The following is a 20,390-nucleotide window of genomic DNA, read 5'->3' as shown; positions in this document are numbered from 1 at the left end:
GCGTGTAATTGAAAATTTTCCAAATTTTCCAAAAGGCGCCCTGTGACGGGTGTCTTCTTTTCGAACAACGGCACTGGCCGGCGCCGGCACCGAAGGGGGGGCAATCCTAATAAGACGGATGGATTTGCCAGATTTGCCAGGTGACTTGCCATGGATACTAGTTGGCGATGGTCAGTGTGGATTGCAGTGGTCTTGTCACCAGATCTGGCAACCAGAGTCGGAAGTCTCGGAAGCTGAGGTTGAGGGTCGAAAAGGGTCGAAAGGGTCGAAGAGAGACCAAAGAAGCAGCACGGGAGGAGACGGCAAGACGACGAACCGGAAATGGACAGCGCTCTGGATTCAATGATGAATTTTACGAACTATGGGCCTAACCACCACTCAGATTACAGGACGAAAGACTTACGTCCCTTGTTGGTCGCTGACCGACTATTTTAGTCTCTAGCTATTCACTTACGACATTTACAGACCAGGTCGCTGTCAGCCCCTCCTCCCAACCGCCAGGGTACCTTAGGGCTGGCTATAGTATAAGTACATGTATGATGTCGGAGGTGTGCATTAGTTAGGGTCAAAGTACTTCCTTCAAGAGCCTAGTCGGGACTTGCTTATGGGATCGGGCCACTAAAATTCAAGCTCCCACCCCGGTCCTTGGTATGAGTCAAAGGGTCTCATTAATTACTCAGTTGTTAGTGCCATTGTCTAGGGCCTTCTTGTCATCTCACAGACCTCCTCTTTCCCCTCTTGATCGTCTCGAGTTCTCCTCCCCGAAAACAGTTTGTCGATACTTGAGGTGGACGGAGTGCTTGTCCGCTGCTGTTGTCGTCACGGACAATTGATGACGAGGGCTTAGTCACATAGTCAAAACATCGAATATCAAAATATCAACGTCCACCGGCACGCTGTTGTCGACTGATTAGCTGGCTACTGGACTAGCTAGTTACCGCTCATGAAACCTTGACTAAGCTGAAAGATTCAAAGAATTTTTGTGTGATGTGGTCTACGGAGTACCCTAAATGTGGTCAGCAATGGTCGGCCAGCTGCGGCATTCGGGGCCCGGACCCAGAGCATCTATTCGGAGCTCCTGCAGCGCCAAGCCGTGTAGTGGTCCTTCCTTCAGCATGAGCTGACCAAACGTCGTGCCAATTCAATTCAGTCTTGGCGGTCGATGCTTGATCTGTTTGACTGAAGTACTTCTTCTGTCTTCGGAATCGGATGTTGCACAAGCGATCTATCTCTAACAACATCCGCTCTTATACCATTGCTGTGACTGCAGAAGACAGCATTAGCAGCTCCCAGCCTCTGCACACAAGAAAATCTGTTTCAATAGTACGGGAAGAAATATGGAACGGGACCCTCTTCGGACTCGGAGTAACGACTAGTTTGCCCTGTAGGGAACCATTGGCTCCGAGATTGGAGGTATTGAGCTGAAAATTTTCACTTAGGAGGGGATTTGATAATCCATCCCATTCAAGATTCATCCCTTCATCCCCTGGCGCGGCTCTGACGGCTCTCGCGTCTCTCGATCAGGCAATTCACCGCGTCTCTCCTTCGGACTTGTAAGCCGAACAATCCGCCGCCCCACTCGCGTGCTCATTTCCCGTATTTCCGCTTCCACCCATCATCTGGTTGTACTGTACCCTCGACCTGACTCGCCATCACACCAATCTCAAGTTAACGATATACCTTCGGTTTCCCGGCTCATCTCCATTTTAGGATTCGCTTGACAGACTGAGCCATTTTCTTTGTTCTACACATAGCTTTGTTATTGATCTCTGGTTTCGGCTTTAGGGATCATTCTCGTTCCATCGCCATCTCTCAACCGTTGCTCGGATCTCTTCGGAGTCTCGGACGGAGATTATGCTGGGCGAGCGGCGCTGCAAAAAAAAATGATACTGCTGTCGATCGTCATCATCCGCCCTCTCGTGACAGATGCTGTGAAAGATCACCACCATGTCATCCACCATGCCTAGTGTCTCCTTCTGCGGAGGGCCGGCTGTTCTCGCTCGCTTACCTGCGCGCGCCTGGGGCCTCGTTGTAGTTTCCTTGTCCAGAATGGATTAACGGCTGATGGTCAGATTGACAGTCTACGCATTGACTGTTTTTCAATACTATGGCGCTGTCTCTATTGTTGATCAGCATGGTAGCGACTGTGACGTGGCTGGCCGTGTTGCACACAGATCCTTGCGCCTGCAGGGCACGGGACGGCACTTGTAAGAGGGGGTGGTGGTGGTGGTGGTCCGATCCTGGCTGTCGCGCTGGTATCTGATTGGGATTGAACTTGAAGCCGTTACCATCATTTTCGGCATGAATCCACATCCATCATGGTGCGCATTAATAATGCTGCTACCCATCAGTTTATCACACGATGAGTTGGTCTCCACTTTGGTCGGCCTGCAGCCCGCCCATTGCAATCCAGTGCTGCTTCCTGAGTGGCCCGTTGCCTTACTATACCTCTGGTCCAAATCTCCTGGTGGAGTTTCTTCCTTCACTCGTGGGATCTCTTCGTTCATTTTTTTTCGGCTGATTGATTGTGTTTTTTGCATTTCTTGTGACAAGGTAGGGAAAGGATTGAGAAAAAAAAATCTTTTTTCTAGTCTGCACGTGACCGATCGGTCTCTTGACCCATTGCCCGAGTTCGAAACAGCGCTATACATCGGTCTTATCCCGGGCAAGAAGCTCAACACCAACAATGGAGGGGTTTTTTTACACGAACACACAACGTACAGCATCAAGAAACGTTCAAATAAGCTTATATTTAAAACTCAGTGCATCCGAACCATCGGCGGCAGCTCTTTCCTCCAGTTGGGATGGCCAGCGCCTGTTCCCGGGTCCACTTCATTAGGCAGCCAGATATCACTCCAGGTCCCCTTCATCGCACGCACCGAATGGGTGTGTGTCTAGGGTCTTTTCCCGGGTCGGGTTGAGTGGCAAGACCAGCTCCCCCCCTTCACCCCTCCTTTCTCACGCTTACGTTCGGGTCTCTCCAATCATCAAGCACCGTCGGCTCTGGGGTGGTGATGGGACCTGTCGTTCATAGGTTAGGTTAGGTTGTGGCCCTGGCGAGGGAGGAGGAGGAGGAGGAGGAGGAGGAGGAGGAGGGAGAACAGCTGATCCTGTCCAGCGAGGAGGGTTTCCGACACGGTCCACCGGTGTAGTACATAGTACCTGACAAGCGGGTCAGATACGGTGCACGGGCAGGTACAGTACCTCGGGGTCGAGTGGCCGGCAGCAGGCGGCTGGGTTGGGGCTGTTCATGGCCTTGGCTGAGTTTGCTTGGTGTAGTCAGTCATCCAATAGGCACTGACAGGGAGGACGACCGTAGTCGATGAGAGACGCCCAGCAACCCGCATATCCGTCCAATGCTAGACCCTGATCCTCCGGACATAGTTCTGGAAGTAGGATGGATTGGCCACATACAGCTTGTATCTGGCCAAGAATGAAGACCCAGTGTCATGCATGGCCGACGTATGTACATGAACCCGGTGGAGGAGAGTCCAAGCAAAGTTTCATCAAGCATGATGGGTGCAGGCTAGAAGTCTCTGAGTAAGAATGACCTCTGAAGGGACAGGCGAAGTAGACACCCACGCATACGCAGCCGCCTATTGCATGCATTTCCCGCCCACTGTCTGTTCTAGTGGTTGGGTTTCAATCCCAACACAGTAGCACATCTCGCTTCGTCGGCCCAGAGCTAGCCTGCTTGCCCTTTCTATGTACTGTACTGTACTTCCGTCTATTCCGAGGGGCGCCCTTCCTCTCTGCAGTGCCAGTGTTGGAAGCCCCGGGTCTAGATCCACTCATAAATCTTCCCTTTCTCCCCCCCTTCTTCCCTCTCTTTTTCTCTTTATTTATTTCTTCATGAGACCGATGTCTTCCGAATCAGACAAGAAACATCCCACCATCCGAGTTTCCCCTCCCGCCTACTCCTAGTAGGTTCACGTGCATCTTCCCCCTATGCACAAGTACTACCCGATATACTACTCCCACGAAGTAATATACCCAAACCGACAAACCACCATCTACCCCGCCATCGACTACAACAGTTGCCTGTCTTCCAAGTGTCTCATCACCTCCTATCATCCAGCATACACCAGAGTCACGTTCTCGAGTGTATCTCCGCATGCAAGCTCCAATCAAATACCAATCTTTGAGCCATCACTAGCCCCATATCCAGACACCCCAGCCCCAATGACTTTCCCTAAAACAAAAACAAAAAAAACAGACACTACTATATTGGAGACAATTCGACGATCGCGGGACATTTTGTTCGCGAACACCTCACGAGACACATTGTTCTTTCATACTCCAGTTTGTGCGAACCAGCGCAAGCAGAAACAGACATCAAGCAGGGTCTAAGGTGTCTCTCAGTGGGGCTGCGGTATGAACTGGAACGCACGGCACCTGCAGCGAACCGCCGGCGTTGAATTCGTATTGATTTTGTATTTCTTGTAAAGGGAATGACTGCCCTACCGTGGAAGAGCTGGGGAAGAACGGGCCTGCAAATGACTTATCATATCAATCCTTTCGAGCGGGTGAGCATCAGATGTACGTCTTCCTTCGGAGTCTCAACGGAGATTCAAGGACTGTTCATGGATATCGAGACGGTGCTGGGTACCTGCAGGATGGCAGTATAAACTCACTTCGAGTATGAGACGCCAATTTGGATGTAGTGGGTAGCTGTAAATGGTTACTGATAATCAGACTACGGAGTGACTACCTAGTAAGAAACTATAGTTGACCGTTATAGCACTCACCAGTACTTGAAGCGGCATGCTGATGTACAGCACAATACCCTACCAACACTGTATCTCTGCCTTGAAAATGAATCAACATCCAAGAATCACCTCAGTTAGTCTTCAATACATACGTATCTTTCATTATCTTGGCGAAAGAACAAGGCAAGTCTTAATGGCCCAAAAAGTATCCTGCAATCGATACCGGCTCCTACAGCAAGCAACCTCGAAGCTGACCCGTCCACGTGATCCTTAGTCGAATCGATTACCGCCTATCAGACTAGAGATTATATAAATGCCTAAATCAACTCTATCCTCACGCATATTATCAGCCCAAAAAGTCTTCCCGCGTGATCCCACTCTGGTCACACATGTTGCGAAAGACACCCCCGGCCTCCCACAGCCGCAGGGGCGTGTCCATCTCCGCGATCTGTCCCTGGCCCATCACGCAGATCCGGTCGTATTGCAAGATCGTCCGCAGGCGATGCGCGATGCACAGCAAGGTCTTACCCTCGAACCCGTGCGCCATCGTCTCCTGCACCTTCTGATCCGTCTCGAAGTCCACGGACGAGGTCGCCTCGTCGCAGACGATCACCCGCGAGTCGCGCACGAGAGCGCGCGCCAGCGCCATCAGCTGTCTTTGGCCGAGCGAGAAGTTCAGTCCGTCCTCTTCTACCACGGTGTCGAGATTGAGGCGTTTCTGCACGGGCGTACCCGTGTCGGTGAGTGCGGGGGTGACGGTTCCTTCATCGGAGCTCTTGTCCACGGCTTCCTGGTCGACTAGGTGCGCTTTGCGAAGCGCGGACCAGAGCTCGAGGTCAGTGTGTTCGTTGAATGGATCCAGATTCGAGCGGATGGTGCCCTTGAATAACGTCGGATCCTGCGGGATGATCGACAGCCGCGTGCGGAGATCGTAAAGCCCGACGGTGGCGATATCAACCCCGTCGATGTGGATCTTGCCCCCCGATAGTTCGGTCAGTCGGAACAGAGCGGACATGATGCTGGACTTGCCCGCCCCCGTGCGACCCACGATCCCAATGCGTTCTCCGCCTCGGATTTCCATGGAGAGTCCCCTGAGCACCAGAGGGAGCCCGACTCGGTAGCGCATCTGCACGTCTTCGAATGTGATGCGACCGACAGAAGGCCACTCCTTACCGACGTCCGTCAGATGAAGAGGAGCCTCTTCTTCCAGCTGCGTGCCGTAGTGATTTACACGCTCGGCAGCATTCATGTTGTTATCCACATCGGCGAATTGTCGCACCGTGAATCCCAAGGTCTGGGTTATGGAAACCACATATGACAAGACCAAGCCTGCGATGCTGGGCGAGACATCCAAGCGTGAAGTCACAACCAGGAGACTCGTCACCAGAATCAACAAGGTGCCAACCATATCCAGTCGGACTCCGAGCCATCGTTGGTTGGCAAAGGTCAAGAAATAGGCGCCATTCATGTCATCGATGGCATTGTGAATAGATTTCTTGAAGTGCTCTTCTGCTTTGTATGCTTGAATGCACGCAGAGCCTGCAATCGCCTCGCCGAATCGAGCAAATACCTTGGAACGGAGGACTGCCTCATGCCGCTTGAGGTTGCGGGCCGACGCACGGTAGTAGCTTGCTGCGAAGAGAAATAAGAGGACCAACGGTCCCAACGCTATCGCAAACTGGCAACATCACAGTCAGAAAAGTACAGATGGCGGTTTCGGGAGTACTTACATAGTAGTAAAACGCAATCACCATCCCAATTGTGGAGGTAATCTGTGACAACGTCAAGACGAATAACCTAATCGAATCGGGTAGGTCGCTGTCCATCACTTGCACATCCTTCGAGAAACGGTTGGTGATACGGCCCATTGGCGTAGTGTCGAAGAAAGACATGGGGACTCGTAAGATCCGATACATTGCACGCTGAAGCATTTTCTTGCTGGCATTGGCGCCCACAATTGTCACATGCGCCGCAAACGCATACATCGCGATGAATTGGCTGCAACAAACCGCGATGTAGATTCCAACGTACTGGCCCGTGGTCAATCCAGGATATTTATTGGAAGTCCAGAATGACAACCAAAGCCCGGACATGACCAGCGCGCCATTGACAACACACATCAAGCACAGCGAAACAGGAACATTGAGATACGATCCCGATGCTTTGACGTAAGTTCTCAAGACATCCCAGCCAACCGAGCCACTTGCCATGTCCTCTTTCTGCATCAAGGCACCACCTGGCACTCTTCGTGCGGTTTCGGGTCTTTCGTCGGTAGTAGCGCTGGTGCTCGATGGTTCCTGATCCAAGGCGTCTTGCTGGGACGTTATGGACATGAGCCGCTTGAAGATGTCACTCGAGCGCGTCAAATCATCAAAAGTGCCGATTGCATGGATCTTTCCGTCCTCCATGACGATAATCCGGTCGCAACGTCCAAGCACGTGCAATTGATGGGTGGCGAGCACTCGGGATCGGTCCTTGAGAAGTCCGCAGATGGCGTTATCCATGATGTGGCGTCCTACATGGGCATCGACCGCTGACAAGGGATCATCCATGAGCACGAGCTCTGAGTTTGAGTAGATCGCCCGCGCGATGTTCAATCGCTGCTTCTGACCACCGGAGATAGTGATGCCACGCTCACCAATTTCAGTCTGATCTCCGTCCGGAAACATCGCCAGGTCCGCACGAAGTGCGCATGCATCGATCACCTCGTTGTACCGATCCGCGTCATACTCCCTTCCAAATAGTATATTGTCGCGAACTGTAGTATTTTGTACCCAGGCATACTGTGGGCAATACCCCCGAGTGGCGCCTATCCGAACATTCCCTGCTGTCTGTCTCATATCGCCCGCTAAGGCTGCCAGTAGTGAAGTTTTCCCGCTGCCCACCGATCCGATGATGGCGACCAACTCACCGCGGCCAATCTCAAAGTCCATTCCCAGTAACTGAAAGGGAGTCTTGGCGTCGGCCTCCCGCTCCGAGAGAGTGTTAGATGATGCTGCCTCTGTTCTCCCCGGAGCGATCGCAGCTTGGCTGGGGCGGGAATTTACTGGGCTTTCCGCTGAATCGCGCACTCGCTCCCAGGTGAATGAAGCATGTTCGACCTCAACAGCATTGGTCATCGTGTAGTCCCAGGTAATGCTTTCTTCACGTTCTTCGGCCGACAGAAACTCTTGTATACGGTGAAGGGCGGTCCAAGCATCAGTCGCTTGCGTCATTGCGAGATTCAGAATAGCCAGTGGCATTCGGAGAGCATTGAACAGGGCCAACGAGGAAAAAATGCGATCAGGGGAGAGGGTGTGGTTTGTCAACGCATACGTGATAAAGGACAGCATCGAAGACAATGCCGGGAGCGAAAGCATACTGACTGTGATGGCATGTCGAATCACCAACAGCCGTCGGAGAGAGCTGATTTCGCGCTTGCGCAGGTTCTCGAGTCGTTCTAGAAAGCTGCTTTCCCAACCAAAGAATTTCACGAACTTGACACTCGAAAGAATTTCCTGTGTCAAGGACACTCGTTTGTCGGTGATCTTGTTTACTGCTCTTCGGAGCGTGATCAGGGATTTGACACAGTAGGCCAGCAAAATGGCCCCGAATACTGCCAGCCCGTAGCCTGGGAGTGCACTGTAGCCGATGTTGATAACCATAAAAATCAAAGCTACCCCCAAGACAACGGGTGTAGTCCAGAGCATATGAATTAAGCCACACGCTCGATCAATACGGTCCACATCCACACCCATCAACGTGATTATGCGTCCGCTGCCCCAACCATTCCCCTCGCCATGGCCAGGACCTCCTCGCATGTTTTGCCGCTTGGGAGGCTTCTTGTCCTTTTTTCCACTGGCCAGTAGCACTTCGCTTCCAGCCTTCGCGCGCCCTGATAATTTCATTGCCTTGGTGTAGATTGCAGACACAAGCACCGCTCTGATCTGACCACCGCATATCATGCCGCGGTAGAAAGCCTGGCTCAGACACAGTGTTTGCACTGCTTGCATTGCGGGAATTCCAAACGCGAACCCGAGTCCACGGCCAAGGTTGGGCATAGGGTGATTGCCGTGATGGGCGGCATATGCGTCCATTGCGTAGCTAGTCAGGTTTCTGACAAGGTATGGTGTTACGACAGCGAGTATCATACTCACAACCTGACATATACCACCAATAATAAATTCCAGCCTAAATGTGTCGAATAGTGCCCATACCAGCGCCTTTTTTGAGCCCCTATCCGTTCGTGATTTTAATGCAGCATCGAATCTGGCCGTTAAAAGGTCCACTTTCCTGTCTGGATTGACAGACCATATATCTTGAATCTCTATTTGACGCAGATATCCGGTCTGTTGTACATCATGAGCATGGTGTGGGTGAGTAACCGGGGTGAACCCCAACTAACCTTGATCAATGGTGCTATCCATTGGAAAGTCACGCGACTGATAATGCTAGCCCCATACTCCTTACTGACTCCTCTTTCTTTCGGTATAGGAGGAACTTTCTGAAGTCGCAATGGGTTCAAACTTCGTCGCGCAGTCTTGACCGGTGCTCTTTGGACTTGATCCTGTTTCTCGTTCTCACTTTCCAGCTGCGTTGATCGAGAAGACGTTGCAAGCTCCATTACTTGGCCTTTTCCTTCTTCTTCGTTGACCAACACCAATCCATGCTTCGGTTCCTCAACTTGACTCATGACGATTTCGCTTGTTTCAAGCTATATGAGTGAGGAGATCGTATTCCTGGGGCAGCCTGCATCCGAAACTGCAGTTTATATAAGGGCCCACTAAGCCCAACAGGTAGAATTGGAGCGCTCGCGACAAAGAGCGTTGATGGAATCTAACAAAGCGGAAAGCTTCGAGTCAATCAAATAGGCATTGCGTGCATTTAGATTATATGCGACCGTGGCGACTGACGGAAACAATGGGAAGCAGAAAACCGGTTAAGCCAAAAAAAGAGGGGGTGTCGGTTCGAAGATAAAACATCCGGCAATCATTGATTGGCCACGTTTGTTAGTTTTTGTTGCGTATCGTCCAGGGACCTGGAGATATATCTATCTCAGAGCCTTTTCAACGTCGGCAGATATAACTATGGATTAGTTCTAGTGCTGATGTTAGTTGCGATTCAGGCTAATAGATCCCGCGTAAGGATAAGCGGTAAGTAGTCCATACAATCTCCACGTTATGTCGACTAGATGGGGGACGGAAGGATTAGAGGTCGGGACTGGACTGACTGTGTTATTTTGCGTTTCTGGCATTTGGCGTTCCGTCCTGGGGGGCACGAGCAATAACAAGTCAAGAATCGCTCTGCCATGGTACTTAATGCGATAGCAAATTCAGGTCCTTATACGGAGACCGGAGGCTTGGTCCTTGCATGTATATATCTGACGATCACGTTCTAAGGAATGTTGCCGACGCCAAGGAAAATCCGGTGCCCGGTAATGGACTATTCTCGCTCCCTTGCAGATCAACATTCAGTCTTGGGCCGGACATCAAATAGGTTCGCTATTATCATCGTCGATGACTCGACCTGTACCGAGGATCGCAATGTAGCTTCCGGGACAATTAGAGCTAGCAGTCAGTGTAACCACCGATGTATAGGATCACCTTGGTTGCGTGCCGAGAGTGGCATACCAGATGCGAGGACCGACATGGCACTAGAAGAGATCCGAATCAATAAGAGGGGAAAGGAAACCAGGCTTGCTTTTCTTCACTGGAAAAAGAAAAATTGCATTTGCACCACACTAGACAGATCTGTGCTAGGTAGCAATCAATACATACTACCGTAGCAGGGTGAGGGATTAATGGGAGCTGTTGGTCGAAGAGGGGAAAGAAAGAGGGGGTGGCAGCAAAAAGGGCACGGGACAACAAACAGCCAATCCATCAGCCGCACAAGTATATTATGATAGGTAACCACCTGGCATGAGCCGAAATTGCCCAACTACTACTTACTTGAAAATCGATGAAAAATGTGCTGCTATCAATTTGTTGCTACACAATGCTTCTAAGGTCATAACATATCATTACAAGTCGTCATTCGCCACAAAGCTTGCCTGGCCCACCAATTCCATTACCAAGTCTAGGATATTGCATCCAGAGAAAATCCTGTCTTCTCTCGTACTTGTGACGGAAAAGTCTTTCAGTTCAGGTCGCTAGAAGCGAGCAAGAAAATGGCTCTGGCTCTGGGTGAACTAGAGCACCATCAGGCTGATAGGTCAGGGCTTTGGTGTCGACCCTAAACAGCCCTCGTCGCAACCCAGGAAAGAACAGATTAAGGCCTCTCATTGAGAGGTTGACTGATCGCATCCCTCTTGTGTCTGGCTTCTAGTTCTCGAGGGTCACCTTGACCTTCTTCTCAGGTGGGGGGGATAATCTATTCCTCAACCTCGCCGGTGAGAGTAGGCAGTTCTGCCACTGACTCCTTGATAATGTCCAGGGCCTTTTGAATTTCATCTTCGGTGATGACCAAGGGAGGCGCAAGACGGATGATGTTCTGGTGGGTGGGTTTGGCCTAACAAACACAGTGTCAGCAAGTCCACGTTACCATCCACGACGAGCTGGATAGACTGAAACTTACCAGGAGACCCTTGGACTTCATCAACATACAGAGATCCCACGCGGTGCGACCATTGGTTCTCGACTCGTCAATAACGATGGCATTCAGCAGACCCTTGCCCCGCACATTCTGGATGATAGGGTTTTGGATGGCCAGCAGGCCGTCGCGGAAGATGTGACCAAGCTTCTCAGCGCGCTCGACCATCTGTTCTTCCTGGACGACCTCCAGAGCGCGGATGGCAACCGCACAGGCCAGAGGGTTACCGCCGTATGTGGATCCGTGCGTGCCGGGTTCGATGGTGAGCATGACATCCTTGCGGCCCAGCACGGCAGACACGGGGTACATGCCACCCGAGATGGCCTTGCCCAACAGGATCATGTCGGGCTTGATTCCACTCCACTCGTGGCAGAGCAGCTTACCAGTACGGGCAATGCCAGTTTGGATCTCATCGCAAATCAAGAGGACATTGTGCTTGTCGCAGAGGGCTCTGGCCTCCTGCAGGTAATCTTCGTCGGGAACCACGATACCCGCCTCGCCCTGAATGGGCTCCACCAGGAAAGCGGCCAAGTTGGGGCCCGCCTTCTCGAAGGCCTCCCGCAGAGCCGCCTTGTCGTTGTAGGCAATAGGCTTGTCCGTTCCGGGAATGGTGCATCCGATACCGGGGAGATAGGGGCCATAGTTTTCGCGCGACTCGGGGTCAGATGACAACGAGATAGCGGCGAACTAACATCCATGATCATGTTAGCTTTGACTAAGTCGATATGATAGGACCAGACTCGCAAGCCCACTTACCGTGCGTCCGTGGAAGTTGTTCTCCGCACTCAGGACGAGCGCCTGGTTCTCCGGAATGCCCTTCACCTTATAACCCCACTTCCGAGCGATCTTGATACCAGTCTCAACGGCTTCCGCACCTGTGTTCATGGGCAGGACCATATCGAACCCGAAGTACTTGGTGACAAATTCCGCAAAGCGAGGGAAGACGTCATTATAAAAGGCACGAGAGCTGAGGGTTAGCCGAGAGGCCTGTTCCACCAGAGCAGCTACCAGCTTGGGGTGGCAGTGACCCTGATTGACGGCAGAGTATGCGGACAGGAAATCCAGATACTCCCGACCCTCGGGGTCCCAGACAGTGGTGCCCTGAGCACGGGCGAAGACGACGGGAAGGGGATGGTAGTTGTGAGCGGCATACTCCTTCTCAGCACTGATGGCAACCTGAGTGGTGGCAGCGTGATAGGAGTGAGCGCCATCGACACCGCTGGGGCCGTTGGCAGGCTTGCTGGCTTTGGTGGCTTTGGTGGCCATGGTGAAGACAAGTGACGTGGGATATTATGCGGGGCAACGAAGATAAGATTGAATGGTAGGGAAGAGTTGGTCAATGAAGCTGGGAAGAAAGGAATAGGAAGAGAAGTAAGTATATGGAGAAAGAGAGCGGAGGCGAAGGAAAGGTGGGCGAGAAGAGGGAAGATATAAGAATTGCGCGGGCGGGCAGAAACAGGCAAATGTAGCGAGGCCAACGACAAACGAAGAGGAAAGGGAAAGGAATTGTTCACCGGCCGAGGAGGAAAAGGCGAGAAACGAGGGAAACGAGGATAACCAAGAGACAAGATGGGTGCAGATGGGAAATTTGCGGAGATGAACTAGACTCCTAAGTGCAAGTCTACGCGGATGATCCCTAAGTGCAGGTGTACCCGGGGCGGTTGCAGTTTAGTAGGCGGTTGACCAGTTTACGATTACAGTATTACCACTGCATCATCCACCCATTCTGACTAAGCCCCGGATAAGGAGATGGTCGATCCACCGCGAGTTCCACTTTTGTCCACTTTGTTTTTCCTTTGCTAGTTTGCCTTCTTCCATAAACCCAGTGACGCTCATTTCATTACTACTAACCACAACAACCTCACCTTCTGTTCAGACCCACGCTACGCCACGCTGCGGATCCTCGCCTCCTCACCTTACTTATCGGCTCGGAGACCTGTCACAGTGACCGATGATTGGTCAAGCCGATTGGTGGTGATTCTGAAATTCCTTATCAACAAAAACTTACTGTACAGTGTACACTACACTACCTACACTACAGTAGTGCAGTTTCTCCTGCAGCTCTCCGTTTAGAGTCGGCTCGATTACATCACACTCTTCCACCACCACCACCACAACAACAACAACATCATCATCATACTTCATAACTTAATTCGCAGCATCTGGGAATCATATCATCTGGTTCCTGACTGGGTTCCACGACTACTAATATGTCAGGCCGATCAAGAGCCTCCTCACCTCCTTCCATTCCCTGCTCCCCCTTCTCCGTGTCCCCGGCTGCTTCTCTGGCCTCTGGGTTTCCCTCGGATGACCCCGACGGGCCCTTATACTTGCCTCGCCAACTGAGGCCGCGAACGCCTACTCCCTCCCCGCCTCGCTTCCCAATCCTACCTTCTCCACCCGATTCCCTACGCGTCTTCCTCTACTTGCTTGCTTTTCGACTTTTAAATGCCTTGACTACCCGCACCTTCTTCCAACCCGATGAATATTTTCAGTCTTTGGAACCGGCCTGGCAGGCGGCCTTTGGCGAAAATCACGGGGCTTGGATCACCTGGGTGAGCTTTCCCCCCTTCCCTTTCTTTGTCTTCCGCTATTGGCGGAACGCGTCTGCACCTTTACGGCATCGCTTCCCTTGGTCCCCTTGGGTACTTTGCCCACCCTCCAACACTATTTGGTCTTCTGCGTTCTGTTCGCTCTCACACCAATCCGCCCGGTTTCGGTGACTAATTGCTTCACCGCATGGTGTCATCTTACAGGAGTGGCGGCACCAGTTGAGATCCTCGCTTCACCCTCTCTTCTTTACCGCTGTTTATTCCGCTGCCAACGGGCTCGCTCGTGCTTTGCACCTCTCCCCTGCATGGCAGGCGGATCTTCTCATTGCCGCTCCGAAGACGGCGCAGGCCGTTATCGCAGCCCTCGGAGACTACTATACCTGGAAGCTGGCTCGCTGTGCCTATGGTCTAGCCAGTGCGGAGGCCTCAGCTGCGGTACGTATCAGATTGTAACTTGACATGTCCATCGCAGAAAGACTAATTGGGAACCCAGCTGGCGCTGACCGCCCTTAGTCCTTGGCAATGGTTTTGTTCTACCAGGACTTTGTCCAATTGCCTTGAGACAACGCTCACTGTCATCGCTCTATATCTGTGGCCGTGGGAATGGTCGGTGGCTCCGAAAGCCCCCGTACAAGCCAAACCGACTAGCCGGGCAATCACCACGCCCTGGGATAAGATGAGAGAGGGCCAACGGCATCAGCATGATGAAGTGGTTCTCGGAAGGTATGTTATGCTGTCCTGCAGATGTGAAAGCTGCTATACGAATGGCTAATATGAGAACATGGAGAATAGGCTGAGACAGTGTCTCCCGCTTGCAGCCCTGGCCTGTATTTTGCGGCCCACTAACATCTTGGTTTGGCTGATCCTAGCAAGCGTCGTATTGCATCGCAGCACCTGGGCGCGAAGAAAACTTTTAGCTCGCGAAGCTGCAATTTGGGGGTAAGTCGTCTTCATCCTGCATCATGGATTTTGCATTGACTCCATTCCAAGCGCCGCCGTCCTAGCTGTATCAATCGTGGCAGATCGACTGTTCTACGGAATTTGGACCTTTCCTCCATTCCGATTCCTCTACTTCAATATTGCCCAGTCTCTGGCTGTTTTCTACGGGCGCAACGATTGGCATTACTACCTCTCCCAGGGCTATCCTCTGTTGCTGACAACTGCGCTCCCGTTCACCTTTGTGGGCCTGTATCGTGTTTGGACACGCTCGCAGGCAGCCGCTAGCAATGACCTGCAAGTTGAAACGCAGACTCAACTGCAAACTCAACTGACTTACGTGTGCCTTTCCATGCCGCTTGTGCTCTCATTGATTTCCCACAAGGAAGTGCGGTTCATCTATCCATTGCTGCCCGCGGTGCATGTCTTGACCTCTCCAGTTTTGGTGGACTTCTTTGGCCCTGCCGTGACTCAGTCGGTTGGCAGGCACATTCCTCGCCGACTTCTTTTGGTGTTTCTTGTGCTGTGCAACGTTGTCATTGGGCTCTACACCACATTCTATCATGCGTCTGGGCCGAATGCTGTGTTTTCATACTTGAGAGACCAACGGCGAGTCCATGGTTCCAAGAACCTGAGTAACATCAGTGAGCCCGGCATTATTGCCGGTTTCCTCATGCCATGCCACAGCACCCCGTGGCGTTCTCATATGGTTTATCCCTCCATCGAGGCCTGGGCGCTTTCTTGCGAGCCTCCCATTGGAATGAATGCTACCGAAAAGGCGGAGTATCGTGACGAAGCCGATCAGTTCTATGACGATCCCTCTGGATTCCTGCGTGCCAACATGGCCGGCGGATTGAGCTACTTTCCCCGGCGACCAAGCTACGAGTCCCACTTGGAACGGTCCCGATCATCTCTACGATCCGAGGCTACCCTCAAGCACAACTGGCCGGACTACCTCATCTTCTTCGCCCAGATGGAACCCACGCTCAAGAAACTGCTCCGTGGTTCTTCATACGGCGAATGCTGGCGCACTCACAATACCGATTGGCACGACGACTGGCGTCGTCAGGGCGATATCGTGGTCTGGTGTCTAGACACAACCGAACAGCTGGACTGGAGGACCGCGAAACGCTCCCGCCAACTCCAACAGCACGATCATGTCTTCAACCGCATCGTCCAGGCCATCAAGAATCAGGGCCAGGGCGGCAGACTCCAGTGGTCGTTCCCATGGATCTCCTCGCGTCCCCAGTCCTCGCCCTGGTCATGGCTGTGGCCGTGGTACCGGCGGCCCAAGCATACCGTGCTTGGATTTGAGGTTCCGGACTGGCTGGATCTCCTCTGGGATTATGTCTGGTAAGGACCTTGACTACGCAACACCCGTTCTCTCCTTCCCCTTTCGTACGCATGTACACAAACTGTATACCCATCTCTTCTTTGTTATACTTCACAATCTCTCTATATGTGTCTATATCTGGCTCATGCTTGAGGTGTTCCCAGTCTGATCACGCTCGCTGCCACTGTATCTTTTTTTTCTGCGATTCTGCTCACGGTTGCACATACTTGGAAATATTCTATATATTGGAATACGTACCTTTTTCCCTTCCATCTGGTCGAAAACGAGCGGAGATGAGGCTCGAGCAGCGTAAAGTATTTGCACTTCCTTCAGATTACATACACTGAAGGATTAAGGGGCAGTGGTGGCCGCATGCCACGTGACTTGTCTCACCTGCCCCGACGACAAATGCCACTTGAGGAATGTTTAGTTCGATCGCTGCCTCCGTTTCTGTCGTAATTAGATTTGCAAGAAGGGATCATGGCATTCCATGTATAGTTCAGAGAAGAGTGCTGTCATATTTGGTATCTTTCGTGGCCCCCGGGGGGGGGGATCAAATCAATGTACTATTTGCCCAAAAGAGAATATTCTACAAAAATGTGAGGGCGTACGTATGTATGTAGGCCTCGCGCGGCTTTGAGTGTCCTGATCCTCAGCGATCGTCAACACGAATGCGAGCCAAGTGGTCGCTTATAGCTTGCCGCCCTGGGAATAGCCGTTGGTTTTCAACCAGGATCCAACGTCGGCGCGGTCACGGTTGACCCAGTTGACCTTGGCACGAATGGCATCCAGACTCTGCTCGACGGCACGGTCGAATCCCTAATCACCAAGGTTAGTGTCATGTGACTAGTTATAGCAAAGCCGGGGAGAAGGAAAATTACCTTGGTGTCCTTGCTCTTGAAGAAGGTCTCAACCTCCTTCAGCTGGGCCTCCGTGCAGAAGCTGGCGGTGCTGAGCTGAATAACAGTGCCCAGCATACCCAGCGACGGGGGCAGGCGCTTGAAGATGGCATCCCAGTTGGTGGTCAGCCAGGTCCAGCGGGCCTCGATACCGTTGGTGTGGCTGCGCAGGCCGCTCAGGGGCATGTAGATGTCCTGGTTCTTGACCTCGTCGCCACTGGCCAGTTCCAGGGTGCGCTTGATCAGAGCCGGGTCCTCGGCGGCACCCAAGCAGCGGAGGGCGGTGGTCTTCTCGTCCGAAGTCGGGGCGTTGCGGAACCGGTCCAACACAATGTTGTACTCCTTCTCACCGCCCTTCTTCAGCACGATGCTGAACACACTGCCGCGGATGTTGGGGTGGATGGCATTGGCATCGCCGGCAGCGAACCGCTCGAACATATCGTGGGCCGCCTTGACGACAACCGGATCCTCAGCCGAGCCGGCACTGCCGAACATCAGTGCCTTGAACTGCTGCAGGATGTGTCCGTCCTTGTCGGAGAAGTCCCATCCAAGCTCATGGGCCTTCTCACTGACCAAAGACCGCTGGAAGGCCTTGAGGGAATCCTTAGTGGGAGCATCCTCAAACAACCAAGCGGCCCGGAGAGCACCGATACGGGTCAGAATCTCGTTCCACACAACGAATTCCGACTCGCTATCGAATCCCTTCAGAAGAGACAGGAGTCCGGAAGTGCTCTGGAAGCCAGACGCCGCGAGAGCACCCGCGTCGGCGATCATACCAGCACGGTCTTCGACGGTGAGGAGGCCATTCTTAGCAGCCTGACCCAGCTTGGTGAGACGCTCGGGGGTGTAGGAGGTGCGATAAATTGCGGAGTGATCAGCGTTGAGCTTGAAGAAGTCCAGATCGGGAACCTTGAATTCGCCTTCCCGCTCGCTCAGCATGGTATCTTCATCGAGACCCTGCTTGGTCCGCAGACCCAGGATGACTGGGTAGAGCGTGGTATCCTCCTCGGGGCGGACATCGCCCGTTCGCAGGAAGCGGTTCTGCTTGACCTTGATGGATGAGGTCTTGGCATCCTCAGAGACAGTGACAACGGGGAATCCCACGTTCTTGGTCCAGATGTCCATCACCTGCTCAACGGGCTTGCCACTAGCATCGGCGAGAGCAGCCCACAAGTCACCCGTCTGGGTGTTGCCATAAGCGTGCTTCTTGATGTAGTTACGGACACCCTGCAGGAACACGTCCTCACCCATGTACTTGGAGATCATGCGCAGAACGGACGAGCCCTTGGAGTAAGAGATGGCATCAAAGATCTGGTTGATCTCGTCGGCACGCTTCACAGGCACCTCAATGGGGTGACTGCTGCGGAGCGAGTCCAAGGACAGGGCGCTCTGCAGGTTGTCGATGACGTAAGTCTGCCAGACCTTCCACTCGGGATAGAAAGCGTTGCAAGAGTACCAGGACATCCAGGTGGCAAAACCCTCGTTGAGCCAGAGGCCATCCCAAAAGTCCATGGTGACCAAGTTTCCGAACCACTGGTGAGCCAGCTCGTGCTGAACGGTCTCCGCGATGCGCTCCTTGCGGGCAGCACCGCTCGTCTTCTCATCCAAGAGAACATCAACAATACGGTAGGTGATCAGACCCCAGTTCTCCATAGCACCGGCGCTGAAGTCAGGAATGGCCACCATGTCCATCTTGGGCAGGGGGAATTCACTGTCGAAGGCCTTCTCATAGAAGGCCAGGGTGCGAGCAGCCAGGTCAAGCGAGAAGCGACCGTGCTCAATGTCCTGATCGGGGGTGGCATAGACGCGGATAGGGATGCGGAAGGCATTGGTCTCGATGTACTTGAGGTGGCCGACAATGAAAGCGACGAGGTAGGTGGACATGAGAGGAGAGGTGTTGAACTTGACCGCCTTCTTGCCGCCGTCAACCTCGGTCTCGGAAGCAACATCCATGTTGCTCAAGCAGGCCATGCTCTTGTCAGCGATCAGAGTGATAGTGAACTTGGCCTTGAGAGCGGGCTCGTCAAAGCAGGGGAAGGCCCGACGAGCATCGGTAGGTTCCATCTGGGTCGTAGCAATGTACTTGGTTTCACCATCGGAGGTCTTGTATGAGGAGCGGTAAAAACCGGCCATGTTATCATTGAGCTCGCCAGTGAAGGTCAGCTTCAGCTGGGCCGAGGAGCCAGCGGGGATAGTCTCGGAGAACTTGACGGTGGCGACCTGGGTGTCTTGGTTGATGGAAACCTCGGGCTGGGAGGCCACGACAGAGCCCTGAGCAGAAACAACGGCATTGTGAATCTTGATCTCGTTGGAGTTGAGGGAGATGGAATTCGTGTCTTCGGTGACCTCGAGGCTACAAGAGAATGTTAGCTGAAGCTGCAGCTAGCTCACAGGAGCAGTCAGGATGGTGAAGGAGCACCTACTCGACGATGACAGTTCCGTCATAGGTAAAAGTCTCAAAGTTGGGCTCGAGAGTCAAGTCATAGTGAAGGGGCTTGACGTTGGTGGGCAGGACCTCACGACCGTGGGTGATGTTGGTCGAGCCCGACACTTCTCCACGACGTGTACCGCACATCCTGCGACAAGAGCAATAACGCTTTTGGAGCTTAGGAAGAGTAGTGGAGCGAAGAGGGGAACGACGAAGGACGGGAGGGGAAGAAGTGGAGGCAGAGAGGGTGGGGAGAGGAGAAGAAGATGATGATGAGGAAGAAGCAGAAGCAGAAGCAGAAGCAGAAGCAGAAGCGAGGGATGAGAGAGAAGATATAGAGTGTGAATGAGTGGAGAGAGAGGAGGAGGAGGATGAGGAAGAAGAGGTGGGGAGGGGCAGAGCGCATAGGAAGGTCTGATGCTGGCGGAGCTCCGGCGAAGGAGCGGTAACCGTCGGGCTGAGGTAAAGCGACGCATCTTTTGGTTGTCAAGTATTATGATTCCGAATGGAAGGTGGAAATACAGTGATAAGATAGCTAGGATTGGGATTGGAGAAGTTCAACCGAGGCAGAGCCAGGCAAGCAACGAATGAGGAAAGTGACAGCTGAATGGAACGAACTCAAACAAGCGCAATTGTCATTCAGCTGGCTCATGGAGAACAATCCCTTCGAATCTCTTTCAACCAAAGCTTGAAGGCGACGAGGAAGAATTTCTCGTCCAGATAAGCAGGCGGTGAGTCCTCGTATGAGCTGTATGAGCTTCGGTATTATTACCGTCCTATTACTGTCCCGTCACGGGTCACGGGATGACTAGTCCCCAAGCGGTCAGTCTTCAGGGCTTGGAGCTCGTCAGGGCTTCTCCGCATCACATGAGTCCGATCAATTCTCCTATTTAATTCCCCACCACCTCTTCCTCGCGCCGCTTTCCCTCTCCTCATTCATTTTACGCAAGCCAACTACCGCCGTAT

At 52.7% G+C, this 20,390-nt stretch overlaps 4 protein-coding genes across 4 annotated transcripts; 1 reads left to right on the top strand and 3 right to left on the bottom strand.

Moving 5' to 3' along the window:
- Positions 1-5,055: 5,055 nt before the first annotated feature.
- ASPACDRAFT_22848 (ATP-binding cassette transporter YOR1) lies at positions 5,056-9,312 on the bottom strand (the record flags this gene model as incomplete). The annotated part of the gene is made up of 3 exons (XM_020199154.1): positions 5,056-6,387; positions 6,440-9,037; positions 9,094-9,312. 3 exons carry the CDS (start codon positions 9,310-9,312, stop codon positions 5,056-5,058), a joined length of 4,149 nt encoding a protein of 1,382 aa, XP_020060316.1.
- A 1,745-nt stretch (positions 9,313-11,057) lies between these two features.
- car2 (ornithine-oxo-acid transaminase) lies at positions 11,058-12,542 on the bottom strand (the record flags this gene model as incomplete). Its single annotated transcript, XM_020202306.1, has 3 exons — positions 11,058-11,195; positions 11,262-11,963; positions 12,033-12,542. 3 exons carry the CDS (start codon positions 12,540-12,542, stop codon positions 11,058-11,060), a joined length of 1,350 nt encoding a protein of 449 aa, XP_020060315.1.
- Positions 12,543-13,486: 944 nt separating this feature from the next.
- gpi10 (putative glycosylphosphatidylinositol-alpha 1,2 mannosyltransferase) lies at positions 13,487-16,121 on the top strand (the record flags this gene model as incomplete). Its single annotated transcript, XM_020200615.1, has 5 exons — positions 13,487-13,831; positions 14,033-14,263; positions 14,322-14,551; positions 14,621-14,767; positions 14,819-16,121. 5 exons carry the CDS (start codon positions 13,487-13,489, stop codon positions 16,119-16,121), a joined length of 2,256 nt encoding a protein of 751 aa, XP_020060314.1.
- Positions 16,122-16,787: 666 nt separating this feature from the next.
- On the bottom strand, positions 16,788-19,571 carry ASPACDRAFT_22694 (M1 family metallopeptidase; the record flags this gene model as incomplete). Its single annotated transcript, XM_020199138.1, has 3 exons — positions 16,788-16,916; positions 16,979-19,349; positions 19,420-19,571. The coding sequence occupies 3 exons, from the start codon at positions 19,569-19,571 to the stop codon at positions 16,788-16,790; spliced, it is 2,652 nt and encodes an 883-aa protein (XP_020060313.1).
- Positions 19,572-20,390: the final 819 nt, after the last annotated feature.

The sequence above is a fragment of the Aspergillus aculeatus genome (assembly GCF_001890905.1).
Source record: "Aspergillus aculeatus ATCC 16872 unplaced genomic scaffold ASPACscaffold_2, whole genome shotgun sequence".
In the NCBI taxonomy this organism is placed as follows: Eukaryota; Fungi; Ascomycota; class Eurotiomycetes; order Eurotiales; family Aspergillaceae; genus Aspergillus; species Aspergillus aculeatus.
The sequence above is the reverse complement of the archived record's forward strand: the minus strand, read 5'-3'. Positions and strand labels throughout refer to the sequence as shown.